This window comes from Mya arenaria, chromosome 9, assembly GCF_026914265.1.
Source record: "Mya arenaria isolate MELC-2E11 chromosome 9, ASM2691426v1".
Taxonomy (NCBI): Eukaryota; Metazoa; Mollusca; class Bivalvia; order Myida; family Myidae; genus Mya; species Mya arenaria.
The window spans coordinates 46,014,418-46,029,071 of record NC_069130.1 but is presented as its reverse complement, the minus strand read 5'-3'; the positions used below and the strand labels follow the sequence as shown (position 1 = coordinate 46,029,071).

Below are 14,654 nucleotides of genomic sequence, written 5' to 3'. Positions count from 1 at the left end.
TGCTGACAGTGGCTGGTTGTCTATCACTAGCTTATGTGTAGTTGCTAATTAAGAGAACATGTTTACACTCGCCTTATCAAATCTTTTATCAACAAAACCTCACACTTGTTGAAACAAATGGTGATTTTATTGTATAACTGCTGCATGAAATTGTACCCACATTGGCTTAAAGCAGAAAAATGATCTACTGGTTTTCCTTGCATAAAGCTGTGTGGCAAATAATCAGCCCAGTTTTAGGGGGCCCATTTAGAGTGTATATAGGCTCTTAAGGCACTGGGTTACATTAAAGGCTAACAGTGATACTTTCCTACAATATGCCATTCAATATGCTACTTAGGAAATTGTTCAAAACAGTTTTTATGTTAATCTTTGATTTGTTTCATGCCTTAACAATGTTTATGAAAGCTTGCAATAATTCAATTTTACATTTTATTATTTATTGTATCTTTTGTATGACATATGCACGCAATTGGACAAAGAATGTCTGAATTGGTTATTTTAGTAAGGCCGAGAAAAAAATTCATTTGGTTTGGTTTTCCCAACCCTAACTATGAGGTTAGTTCCGCCCCTACTGTTCTTCTAGTCAATTGATTTTGTGTGTGTTTTAATGGTGTTTTAAACCTTTTAAGCTTTATACTGAAGATTACTTTAACACCATTTCCCAATTTTAACGATAACATTTTTATATAAAGCCTTATAAAAAAGAAGCCTGCCTACCCTACCTGTTTTTAAAAAGGATGTAAGATGTTACACTAACCAAATCATTTTTTTTTTTGGCCTTATCTTGTGAGCATGCAGGTTCCTTCATCATATGGTCTAAATGATCAGGTGAAGAAACTACATTGAAACTACAAATGAGGACCCTATTGACCCTATTTAATATTTCAGAAGAAAAAGATGAAAAGCCAGAGGTGAAGGCCGAGAATCCAGACAGTGATGCCAAGTCGGACACTAAGTCAGAATCTGGTAAACCAGACAGTGACAAGGCTGAAGACGGGACGAAGAAAGAGGAAGTAAATCAAAAGTTTATGTTCAACATTGCCGACGGAGGTTTTACCGAGCTTCATACACTCTGGCAGAATGAACAGAGAGCTCTTGTTAAGGTGAGTGACAGCTATTAGATGATCTTATATTGAATGATTGACTAGTGACAGATTGTTAATGATATAAAAAGGATGTTATTTGATATAAAAGCAATTATTGTTTCAATAAATGCTCGTAAAGTCTGCCATGTTTAAATTGCATGTAATTTAGGGTTGTAATTCTCTTAGGTCAGTGAAGGAAACTTCTGAGGGGAATATTCTATGTAGTAAAAAAACAGTGTTTATTAGTGTTTGAAAATCGGACTCCATTTGCTATCGATAATCGAATCGAATCGGACTAAGCATTTCGATTTACTATCGAATAATAATCGGAAGTTCATTACATCAGTAAGGAATACATTCTTAATACATAGTATCATCATGATCATTTTAATGGTTAAACCTGCAATCAGTGCGTGTGATGCTATAGTCATGCTTTTTGCAACAGTAAGTAAATTTCCATTACCTTTTTCTGTCTTTGATAACTTAATGAAAAAGCATAACAACAAAACACATACTTAATAATTGCACATCAATTGCAAAATGACGCACACCACATCAAGTAAGTTATCTTAGCATTTTATCCATGTAAAAGCATATTAAATATTTGTGAACTAGCTTAACATTCACTAACCTGCTATATTGCAAATTTCATTAGAATATCTTAATTTCAAATAACTGTCGCTAAAAAGTAAATTAATAAATTACAAGCGATACCAAAAAAGGTTTCAAAAACGGAATGCATCGAGCAAGGATCCCAGGTATTTACAGGTAAGACTGGACCCACTACACCATAGAGACAGGTTATTGAAGAAGGTTTTAAGAAATATATAAACAATTAAAAAAAAATTGGGAGAGCCTGTAAGTTATTAAGCAAAGTGGTTTACATTCACCGCATTTGTGTAAAAGAGTGACCTCCCTTGTTAAATTGAACTCGACGAATTTACTGGAAAGAAAAATTGTCATTTACTCGAATTATACCAAAAAAAAACAATATTTAGTTACCGGAAGTATCATTAGCGACATCGATTTTGGTTAACTACTATCGATTGTCGCCGACATAGCATTGTCAGCGATGATTAATCGATTGTTCTCGATAATCGTTTCATCACTAGTGTTTATATAATAAAACAACAACCTCGTTATAAAATATAAAAAATCTCCTTGTAAGCAATGCATAAATCTTCTCTTCCAGGGCAGAGAACATGAAGTCTGGCACCGTCGTCATGACTACTGGCTTCTGGCAGGACTTGTCACGTATCCTTTCATTGCTGAATTGTAAATCTCCTGTCCATTCCTTTTTACATTCAATACTAGTGTTGCAAAATAGGAACCGAAATGGTATCAATAATCAAATCTTATTAAAAGAAGTATTATGATTTCCTTTCAGAGAATATTTTACACAGATCAATTAGTTTTAATATGTAGGTACTTTAATAAATCTGAAATATAATCTGGAAACTACACATGGGTTTTCTGTTTTTTAACTTCAAAATCAAGTTCTTTTTTATCTTGAACTTCATTTGTTTGAGAGTATAATTTGACTAATTGGCATTTAAATCATGGAATTGTTATTGAAAACTATGAAGTTGATGCATGTATTTACCTTAACCCTGGTCCTCAGTCACGGGTATGGTCGCTGGCAGGATATGCAGAACGACACCCGTTTCCATGTTATCAACGAGCCTTTCCTCTCAGAGCAGGGAAAAGGAAACTTCCTCGAGATTAAGAACAAATTTTTGGCAAGGAGATTCAAGGTAACACTTTTCAATGACTTGCATCCATTTAGGATTATAGTCACATATCTAACCCTGTACAAATGATTGCAGTGCATTTAGACTTTTGTCAGTATTTATAAAACATCTTAAGTCATACCTGATTTTACCGGTAAGTCAATTTCTTATGTTAAGTATCTCGCTTGTTATATTGTTTAATGACCTTTTGATATTTGAAATACTTGATTTTATTGAATATTCAAACTTTTATGTTACAAACACTTGTACATTTCTTTAAATATGGCTTCAAATGTCTTAGGTATTGACTCAAGTTAAGAAATAACTTAAATGTAAGAATATGGCCGTGTGTGTATAAAGGTATTCTCTCTCCACAGCTCCTAGAACAAGGTCTGGTCATAGAAGAGCAGTTGAGACGGGCTGCCTACCTGAACCTTACACAGGACCCCACTCACCCTGCCATGGCTCTGAATACGAGGTTTGCCGAGCTGGAATGCCTTGCAGAATCTCATCAGCATCTGTCCAAGGAGTCCTTGGCTGGCAATAAGCCTGCAAATGCAGTATTGCATAAAGGTTGGAAAATATAAGTGAAATACTCAATTGTATTAACTCGGCCATCTCTGACAACCTTTGGGATGATCCCATCAATAGGCTTCAAAATATTCAAAAATGTGATGAGGCACCGCCCTAAAACATTAAATATGTCCTTTGACGATTGAAAACACAAACATCACATTTTCAATATGGGTGCTGCCATGCTGGACTATTTTTAAAGACCTATTATTTCCAATGTCATAACTTTTATATAATTGCAGAGGTGTTCCGATTGTGAAATACTGTGTGAATTGATCTCTTTAATTGATATTTTCAAAATAATTTGTACAAGTACACAGTGTATTATTTTCTGGAAAAAACATGTCTAGGATATTTTTAGTACACAGGTATTTGCAATAGTCAACTTGATGATGATAATTGATCATGTTGAAAGTGTAATTTACCCTCCCTTGGATATCAAAATCCAATTAACTGCCTCATCTATTTTCATATCTTACTGTGATCTGAATCTAAAAAAAATCATAATTTTTTAATTCCAGTACTGAATCAACTAGAAGAGTTGCTATCGGACATGAAGCAAGATGTTAGCCGGTTACCAGCCACACTGGCGAGGGTCCCTCCTGTAACACAGAGACTACAGATGTCAGAGAGATCTATTCTGGGCAGACTGGTCAACCCTGGTCAGGCTCCTGTCACTGCCGCCCCAGCAGCACCCAGCCCCTCCACATCAGGTTAGTCACTGTTTACCATATGCATTCCCACCCTTTTGAAATGAACTTGGTGAAGCATACTCCTAAACCGTTTAAACAAAGCACATTCATATCACAGTTGTTCTCTGAAAACAAGGGTCATGTTATTAACCCCAAACTTGATCAGCCAGACTCAACATTCTGAATGGGTTTCAAAACATAAACAAAACATGGCATTGACATTTGTGCCAGTTGTTGACTGTCAATCATATAGTGGCACACTCAAATGTCTTGTTTTAGTTGTGTTTGGCTGTTTGAATTTATCAGGTTTGTCACATAATGCTTATACCATTACTGGCGGTCTTCAAATGTTTCACAAAATTTTTCAGCAGACAATGAGGGGTTTAGGCAGAGTAAACATAGCCACTAATGCCTCAAAATTTTTACATTATACATGTAGGTACATAATTTTTAAGAAAAAACAGCTACATGTCAGGGCTTTTTCTATAGTACCCACGGGTCCGACTATCGGACCCATTCCCAAAGCAAAATATAAGATATTTTTCCCAATCTTCAGAAAAAAATCCCAATCCAAAATTTTTTTAGAATTTCTTTTTACCTGTACTGGTTCATTTTCAACATCCTAATAAATTATGTGATGTGAAGTTTTTTTTTGGTAATTGAACTCAGAAATCATTGATTTTCATCACATTTAGAGATATGAAATATTATCTGTCATGATTTATTGCAATAGATATTTACACCCCAAGGATTAATATTTCAGCCATTGTGGGTCTTTTAAAGGGAAAATAAACTAATATTAAATTATTTCCTTATTCACAGGAGACTAGACAGCTTTTTCTTTTCACTGTTAAATTTCCCAATTTCCGCATTTTCACGACGCAAAATTTCCCAAAATGTCTAGGGTCTTTTTCCCAAAATGGGCAGAAAAAGCCCTGCATGTATCTTTGTTTCTAGTATTTTTAGTTTATTTTTATATTATCACAGAAATATTTCAGACAATATTTCTGATATTGTTTGGTACCTGTGAAGCGTATTAACAACAGAAAATGTGGTTTGATTTTAGCTGGAGGCAAGTCAGGTACCGGTACTCCTAATGTAGCTGGGCACCGGTCAGCAGCAGGCACCCCAGGTAATTAGTTAACAATTCTTTCATTTGATTCTACTGTTTGATTCTTCTGTAAGCAGCCAGAGATGTATAAAACCATTAATAAATTAATATTCAAGGGGTAGCGGTGAAAATGTTCTGTCTTCTTTATCTAATGTCAATTCGAACATCTTCATTTTTACCCACATGATGTAATGAAAATCTGGGAAAAAAGGATCCAAATATATTGCATTTATTACGATGAAATTTCTCAGTCTTTGAGACTTATTCTGCCCTTGGTGCTCCATCTAATTGAACTGCTTCCCACTGGCTGCTTATATAATTTAAACTTCAAATGCGACTATTAACTTTGAGCATATGTTTCAAATGACTTGCATCGTAAATTCAAATCTGGTGTTTGGAAAATATAAACATATCTCTAAGAATTATATGTATGCATTTCCCATTTCTCCCTTCATCTTGAAAATAATAGCAACAGAAACTTTAGCAATATCAGTATCAGCATAACATTTCTCTTCTCTGGTAGTTTCGCTGGAAACTGGCTTCCAAATTGCACCCAATTTGGCCCCACCCCATGGACTATATGGGCCAATCTCTGGGCCAGGGGGTGATGTACCCGCTTTCTGGAGCTCAGAAGTTGCCCGCTCCCTTGGGCTTGACCTCCATGGGCTTACACCCATGTCAACGCATCATTGAATCGTTGAACAGCGCCCGCAATACCACTGTCACCTTTTTGGGTACTTGTTCTACAGCAAAATAACAGCGGTGTTACACTATCTTTAGTTTTGAACAGAAAGTTCTACGGCGCTTTTGTGGTATTCTTACCTGCATGTTTTGAATTATATAGTAGCTGGTGTTCTCACTGCTATGCATATTATTGTGGAGATTTTATTCAAGTAGCCGGATATTTTCATTATCATTTTATTCTCCTTTGCCGCTTTTATCATTATATTTGGCAATGACCCTGTTTAGATGCTTTTGGTGCTCGAGGTTGTTTTTGATGTGCAGTGGTACTGTAGGGCAGCTGCTTTTGTGCTCTGACAGGAAGTTACTTTGTAGGGTGTAGGTTTCTGTTGCTAAGCAATATGGTGTTGCATGTGTCTAGACTACATTTTCCAGGATGTTTGGTGTAATGGATGCTTTTCAAGAATGCATTTTTTTTATCAGTCAGGCCACAAACTCCAGCGTTACTGTTTTTAATACTGCACAGATTCATTTTTCCTTCCTTTTTGGGTGAAGATATACTCGAAAGAATAAAAAAATAAAACCTGCTTCCAATGGTAAACTCAATGCAATAGAGAATTTATTGTCTGTAAACACTTGAAATTTGAGATTTCTTAATTTTTTAGTAAGATTTATTTAGTAGAAAGGAATGGAAGTGTACTGGTAACTGTTTAAAGTGCCATGATGGACATTTTTCCCCTGGTCTGTTTAGTTGCAAGAATTTCTCAAATATTGATGGTGTATCATGAAACTTGTACTTTTTAGTGAGTGGTCAATAAAGAAGTTTAAGGCTTATGGAGTATAGGTATGTATGTTACCCGCTTCTGTGTATGTGTGACCTCTCTGTATAACCTTGCTTGCTTTGTAGACTAGCTTCTTGCTTCTTCTTTCTATTGAAACATTGATTTAGCGTCACCTTTATTAATTTAACCTTTATTAAGCATTTTGTAGACGTTTAACTTGATAGTATATGAACTAGACATATTGATGAAGTCTAGAATTGGCAACTACATTCCACATGCCTGTTAATTGTTGACTGCTTGCACAAATTGGTATTTGCCCTAAATAATTTATAAGATATGCTAGTTGTTTCTTTGAAAACATGTACATTGTAAATGGGCCTCGTTCCTTTACATAGTTCAACTACATCCCACAACTTTGACCTCGGGTAGAATGATATTCCTCAGACATAAATGATTTTTCAGACCGATACACTTAAGTGTCTTGGCTGTAAAACATCTAATTAACTAACCTAACATGCTAGTTTTTATTTTATTGTACCTTTCCCAAGTAGTAGTTATAGATATCCAGCTGAGCATAATTTATTTGCCAATAGATTGCTTGTGTTAGACATTGTCTAGAGACATAACATACAATTTTCACACATGCTGTATAATGCTTTGCAAAAAAGATTTTGATACAAATAGCTTATGAAAGGTGCCAATTATTTAGCATATTTTGACTCTTTAGATGTTGCCAGTTTTAATTTCATTTTTGTCCGGCACATGTCATTTAAAATGACTTATTTCTTCATAAATGTTTATGGAACGCATTATGTTCTATTTTAATTAAGACTTAATTATCATACAGCCAGGTCAAGTTGTGTGTGCCAGGTACACAATTCGAGTACTTGATAGAATTCTGATAGATAAATACTGTATTGGACAGTTGTTTGATTTTTTACTGATAGATAAATACTGTATTGGACAATTGTTTCATTTTTGTCCGCCACAATAGTACAAGTAATGATTTTGATATGGAATAAATTCTTAACTGAACTGTTATTTACACTCTTCAGATCCCACTATTGGAGGATGCACGAAGGAGGCAATTTGTATAGAGTAGAGCCAGGGAAAAGAAATAACTCTATAGACTATAACTATAGCTGTGCTGGGAATGATGTGTATGGAAAATAGACTTACAAGAATGTTGTCTCTAGAACATTAAAATGTTGGACCAATCTAGGATGAATACTGTCCCTGGACCAATAATGCTATAAGTCCTAGTCTTTTGAGAATGAGACAAAACATATTTTCATACCCACACTTATGTTACAACGGTTGCTATGACAGCTGAGCCACTTCTTATGGAACATTGTTGGTTTTATGTTGAAATATAGATATATAGCTTCAATTTTGATAATAAGTAATTCACTTTATATACTTATAAACATAAACGCTGACCTACAAATAATAATATTATTATTTAATATAAGTTAAAAGATTTTCTTCCACTGTGATTGTGAAAATTTTATTATTTTATAAACAAGAGAATAAAGAGAATAATTGTAGGCATGCAAGTAATATTATTTGGATGAGTTGGCTTTTTGTTTTTAAAAATGAACGTGTCATTGTTGTGATAGGAAGTGTGGTTTAAGTCATGTACGTTATTGCTGTACCAAAATAATCATAATAAGTATCATTTGTTCCATATTGCATTGTAGAAATGTCTTTCCATTGGTTAATAATCGCCCTTAGTGGTGAAATCGTTTATAAATTGCTCATCATTAAATTTCTTTCATCAAATCAACATGTATTTATATCAGCCATCGAAAAACATAATGTTCACTATTCCAGCATATTGTTCAAATTGCATGTGTTCCAGGAACAAAATCATGGTTTTATATTATGTTACTGTTAAATTAAGGTCTATTCACAATACCTTAAAGGTAAAATGAATGTTATTTCATTAACTATAACAATTTCAAGCGCTTGTTTGTTTTTCATTGACATCATTATATATGCATGATTATTGAATCCGTTGATCTTTTTGGCAACGTTTTTGTTGTTTTGTAATAATAAACTAGTGAAAATGGGACGTTGCTCCGTTCAGTTTAAACTAATTTCTTGAACACACCAATTAATGTTGTAGATAATTAATATAGATACGTGGTGGCTGCCTGCACCCATTGGCTACATTTTTCAGAAATTGTGGCTGTGGAACAAGAATAAGAGGAGTGAAATTTAAAATATCCCCAATTGAGAAAGATGGGGGCCAGCATCGCTACAACGAATCAACAAACCAAGGTCAAGGCCACAATGTTCCACAACAATTGGGGTCATCTTTCAAAAACGGTTATTAAAATAAAACCGCATGCAACATACCGGATAAGAATGATGCTGGTTACTCTAAGAATGATGCTGGTTACTTGTATTGATGATACCAGACAGTGTTGGCCATGTTATGAGGTAATGGGTACTACTATAAACTGGCCTTCATGTGATGTAAAGGGTACTATTATAAATCGGCCTTCATGTGAGGTAATGGGTACTATTATAAATCGGCCTTCATGTGAGGTAATGGGTACTACTATAAACTGGCCTTCATGTGAGGTAATGGGTACTACTATAAACTGGCCTTCATGTGAGGTAATGGGTACTACTATAAATCGGCCTTCATGTGAGGTAATGGGTACTACTATAAACTGGCCTTCATGTGAGGTAATGGGTACTACTATAAACTGGCCTTCATGTGAGGTAATGGGTACTACTATAAATCGGCCTTCATGTGAGGTAATGGGTACTACTATAAACTGGCCTTCATGTGAGGTAATGGGTACTACTATAAATCGGCCTTCATGTGAGGTAATGGGTACTACTATAAACTGGCCTTCATGTGAGGTAATGGGTACTACTATAAATCGGCCTTCATGTGAGGTAATGGGTACTACTATAAATCGGCCTTCATGTGAGGTAATGGGTACTACTATAAATTGGCCTTCATGTGAGGTAATGGGTACTACTATAAATCGGCCTTCATGTGAGGTAATGGGTACTACTATAAACTGGCCTTCATGTGAGGTAATGGGTACTACTATAAATCGGCCTTCATGTGAGGTAATGGGTACTACTATAAATTGGCCTTCATGTGAGGTAATGGGTACTACTATAAACTGGCCTTCATGTGAGGTAATGGGTACTACTATAAATCGGCCTTCATGTGAGGTAATGGGTACTACTATAAATTGGCCTTCATGTGAGGTAATGGGTACTACTATAAATTGGCCTTCATGTGAGGTAATGGGTACTATATAAATCGGCCTTCATGTGAGGTAATGGGTACTACTATAAATCGGCCTTCATGTGAGGTAATGGGTACTACTATAAACTGGCCTTCATGTGAGGTAATGGGTACTACTATAAATCGGCCTTCATGTGAGGTAATGGGTACTACTATAAATTGGCCTTCATGTGAGGTAATGGGTACTACTATAAATCGGCCTTCATGTGAGGTAATGGGTACTACTATAAATTGGCCTTCATGTGAGGTAATGGGTACTACTATAAATTGGCCTTCATGTGAGGTAATGGGTACTACTATAAACTGGCCTTCATGTGAGGTAATGGGTACTACTATAAATCGGCCTTCATGTGAGGTAATGGGTACTACTATAAATTGGCCTTCATGTGAGGTAATGGGTACTACTATAAATCGGCCTTCATGTGAGGTAATGGGTACTACTATAAACTGGCCTTCATGTGAGGTAATGGGTACTACTATAAATCGGCCTTCATGTGAGGTAATGGGTACTACTATAAATCGGCCTTCATGTGAGGTAATGGGTACTACTATAAATTGGCCTTCATGTGAGGTAATGGGTACTACTATAAATCGGCCTTCATGTGAGGTAATGGGTACTACTATAAATTGGCCTTCATGTGAGGTAATGGGTACTACTATAAATCGGCCTTCATGTGAGGTAATGGGTACTACTATAAACTGGCCTTCATGTGAGGTAATGGGTACTACTATAAACTGGCCTTCATGTGAGGTAATGGGTACTACTATAAATCGGCCTTCATGTGAGGTAATGGGTACTACTATAAACTGGCCTTCATGTGAGGTAATGGGTACTACTATAAATTGGCCTTCATGTGAGGTAATGGGTACTACTATAAATCGGCCTTCATGTGAGGTAATGGGTACTACTATAAATCGGCCTTCATGTGAGGTAATGGGTACTACTATAAATCGGCCTTCATGTGAGGTAATGGGTACTACTATAAACTGGCCTTCATGTGAGGTAATGGGTACTACTATAAATCGGCCTTCATGTGAGGTAATGGGTACTACTATAAATTGGCCTTCATGTGAGGTAATGGGTACTACTATAAATCGGCCTTCATGTGAGGTAATGGGTACTACTATAAATCGGCCTTCATGTGAGGTAATGGGTACTACTATAAATTGGCCTTCATGTGAGGTAATGGGTACTACTATAAATTGGCCTTCATGTGAGGTAATGGGTACTACTATAAATCGGCCTTCATGTGAGGTAATGGGTACTACTATAAACTGGCCTTCATGTGAGGTAATGGGTACTATTATAAATCGGCCTTCATGTGAGGTAATGGGTACTACTATAAACTGGCCTTCATGTGAGGTAATGGGTACTACTATAAATTGGCCTTCATGTGAGGCAAAGGGTACTAAATGATGGCCTGCACCTAAACGTTTGTCTTGATTCGAGTAATGGTTACTGAACATTTATCATAATGTGAGGTAAAGAATACTAAATGTTTGTCTGCGTGTGAGGTAATGGTTACTTAATGTGTGTATACAACTGAGGTTAAGGTTACTAAATGTGTGTATACAATTGAGGTAAAGGTTACTGAATGTGTGTGTGTAAAAGTGAGTTAAAGGTTGCTAAATGTGTGTGTCTACAAGTGAGGTTAAGGTTACTAAATGTGTGTATACACGTGAGGTAAAGGTTACTAATTGTGTGTCTACAAGTGAGGTAAAGGTTACTAAATGTGTGTCTACATTTGAGATAAAGGTTACTAAATGTGTGTCTACATGTGAGATTAAGGTTACTAAACGTTTGTCTGCGTGTGAGGTAAAGGGTACTAAATATGTGTCTACAAGTGAGGTAAAGGTTACTAATTGTGTGTCTTCAAGAGAGGTTAAGGCTACTAAATGTGTGTATATATGTGAGGTAAAGGTAACTGAATGTGTGTCTACAAGTGAGGTAAAGGTTCCTAATAGTGTGTGTCTACATATAAGGTAAAGGTTACTCATTGTGTGTGTGTGTGTCTACAAGTGAGGTAAAGGTTACTAATTGTGGGTCTACATGTGAGGTTAAGGTAACTAAATGTGTGTCTACAAGTGAGGTAAATGTTACTAATTGTGTGTATACGTGTGAGGTAAAGGGTACTAAATGTGTGTCTACGTGTGAGGTAAAGGGTACTGAATGTGTGTCTACGTGTGAGGTAAAGGTTACTAAACGTGTGTCTACATGTGAGGTAAAGGGTATTAAATGCTGGTTTTCGTGTGAGGTAAAGGTACTTAATGTTTGTCAAAATGTAGGGTGAAGGTGTGTCCACATGTGAGATAAAGGTTTTTAATTGATGGCATATAAGTGTGGTAAATCCTTGTCTACATGAGAAATAAAGGTTACTAAATGTTGGTCTTCGAGCGAAATAAAGGATACTCTATGTATGTCTACATATGAGGTACAGAGTACTAAATGTTTTTCTACATGTGAGGTTATAAGTATCTTCCATGGCCAAGCGTGTAAGATTATAAGTATCTTCCATGGCCGAGAGTGTAAGATTATAAGTATCTTCCATGGCCGAGAGTGTAAGATAGGTTCATTCCGACCCGAGCGTAGGGTGTTTTGCGGAAACGAGGTTTACCGAGTTTCCACAAAACACCCTGCGCGAGGGTCGGGATGAACCTTTCTTACACGAGTGGCTATGGTAGATGCTTTTTCTCCCACCTCAGTTAAACAGAATTAAGTAAAAATGTATTTTTTTTGCCGGAACTCTTTTGTGCTTAGTGAAAATAATTGCGTACGGATGTGCAATAATTCGTGGTTGTCATGGATATTCGCGCAGTGATTCAGAGTATGTGAATGGTCTGATCGGCCTTTAAATAGTTCTAAGAAGAGTGAAGCATTATTTCTTGAAACGTGCGTGAAAACTGTTTTCTGGTGACATTTGAAGCGAGAAATAATTAACTCGCGTTCAAAATATTGCCACCAGACAAGGTTTCCATAATGCGCTACAAACGACAGTCCTCAACAAGGGAGGTCATTACAATGTGGTGACCATTAAAAGAAGTTCCATACGGGCATTTTATCTTCGCCCGTGGGCAAGATAAGAATTTCTAGCATGGTTGAATTATTGGATCTACTTATCTGAGGTGGGAGAAAGGTTCATTCCGACCCGAGCGAAGCGTGTTTTGCGGAAACGAGGTTTACCGAGTTGGAAAGGATGTAAGTATTTTGCTTGTTAAATATTACACCTCAAAACTAAATAATTTTTTTTTTGGTCCTTCGAACTAACTTCTGCAGTGAAGAAGGCCCGTAATACGACTACAGTGTGTTTTTCGTTCTTCGTTATGAACGATTGTGTGCAATAACTTCAAATAACTGTATGATTAAAGTTAATGGCCATTTCCTTTACATTGATATCATCAGGGCTCCCACGATGTACATAATGATTACAGAATAAGTATCAATATTAAAGTGAAAAATCTGCGCTGCTATCAGATATGCTGTGATAACATTTATCACATGGTTTCAATATTATGATTATAAATATTTATTATTAGTATATTGTATGGTAATCTACGTGTAAGGTTTAGCCAAATGTTTGTAAATATATTTTTATAGTATTCAGTATAAAAATATGTGTTAGACGTTATTTGTATTTAAATTGAATTTATAGTTATATATTTATTCGACTTTTTATTGAGAATACATGAAGTGTGTAAACTATTCCGTGACACATAAAGAAAGAAAGCGAATTGAAGGAATTTTATTTGATAAATATATTAACTTCCTTGCGAAAAAAACTGCCGGCAAAATAATTATTTAGAAGAAAAAAGTTGCAAATGGATTTAATAGAAACAAGTGTTAACTACAGGGACAAGCAGAGTAGTAGAATTTAATTGAGGTACTGTTTAAAGGGACAAGCTCAAGTTTTTTTTAATGTTAAATGCACTTTTTTGTATGACGAAATAAAGTATGGTAAATCATTAGGAGTGTTAAAACAAAGAAACTGATAGCTTGAATCCTTCAACAAATGTTGATATATGCTCAAATTTTGTCTTTGAAGTTCACGATTTTTAATAGCGTTAGTAACGCAATTCAAACAAGGCTTGGAAGATACGTTATCCTTATGGTTGTGCATGAGTCCTTGTGGGTGTGAGGTTTTATTGTCAGTTTTCACATTTTCCTTGACACTACCGGGATGGGAAAGCACCCCACTGAAACTAGAATAGATTTTGATATCCTAAGTATATGTTTTTCTGCAATCTCGGTATCAAAGAGTAAAATAGTTATAATTCCTGACAAAATATCAGATCGCAGACTTTCATATATCCGTTCGAAATTTAATGTTTTTTGGCCAAAAGCGTTACTAACGGTTTAAGAAAAGTGCATACAAATCAATTTTTGAACTTAAATATAAAAATCTGCGGTCTAATATTTTGTCAGTAGTCTTATAAATATATCTGGTTTACACGCACTGTCGCATGAATTGGCTCGTTCCAAGACAAAAAAAGTTGTCAAAACGTTCAATCTGTGAGAGTGCAGCTTTAAAGCCACACGGATCCAGGCCATATGAGCACCAAACAAGAAACACAGCGCTGAAAGTTCATGGATTTAATTTTAAATCTTCGAGGAAGAATTTGTGAGTGCACAACAACAGCTCTTAACATCATGTATATGTCACAAACACCATACCGGAACAGTTGTAAAGATGAACAGTCATTCGGATATTCGAAGTGTATAAAAGTT

At 35.8% G+C, this 14,654-nt stretch overlaps 1 protein-coding gene across 4 annotated transcripts in view; it reads left to right on the top strand.

Moving 5' to 3' along the window:
* Nucleotides 1–8,726, top strand: part of LOC128202645 (chromodomain-helicase-DNA-binding protein Mi-2 homolog) — a 35,177-nt gene extending 26,451 nt beyond the window's left edge. For 2 of the 4 annotated variants that reach the window (XM_052903657.1, XM_052903656.1), the window contains 8 exons: nucleotides 889–1,103; nucleotides 2,278–2,339; nucleotides 2,707–2,839; nucleotides 3,193–3,388; nucleotides 3,910–4,101; nucleotides 5,147–5,212; nucleotides 5,715–5,925; nucleotides 7,710–8,726. In XM_052903657.1, the coding sequence (XP_052759617.1) occupies nucleotides 889–1,103; nucleotides 2,278–2,339; nucleotides 2,707–2,839; nucleotides 3,193–3,388; nucleotides 3,910–4,101; nucleotides 5,147–5,212; nucleotides 5,715–5,884 (1,034 nt within the window). In that variant the 3' untranslated portion in view covers nucleotides 5,885–5,925; nucleotides 7,710–8,726. Of the gene's footprint in view, nucleotides 1–888; nucleotides 1,104–2,277; nucleotides 2,340–2,706; nucleotides 2,840–3,192; nucleotides 3,389–3,909; nucleotides 4,102–5,146; nucleotides 5,213–5,714; nucleotides 5,926–6,676; nucleotides 6,717–7,709 lie in introns of all 4 variants that reach the window. The other 2 variants (XM_052903660.1, XM_052903659.1) reach the window with 2 other exon arrangements.
* Nucleotides 8,727–14,654: the final 5,928 nt, after the last annotated feature.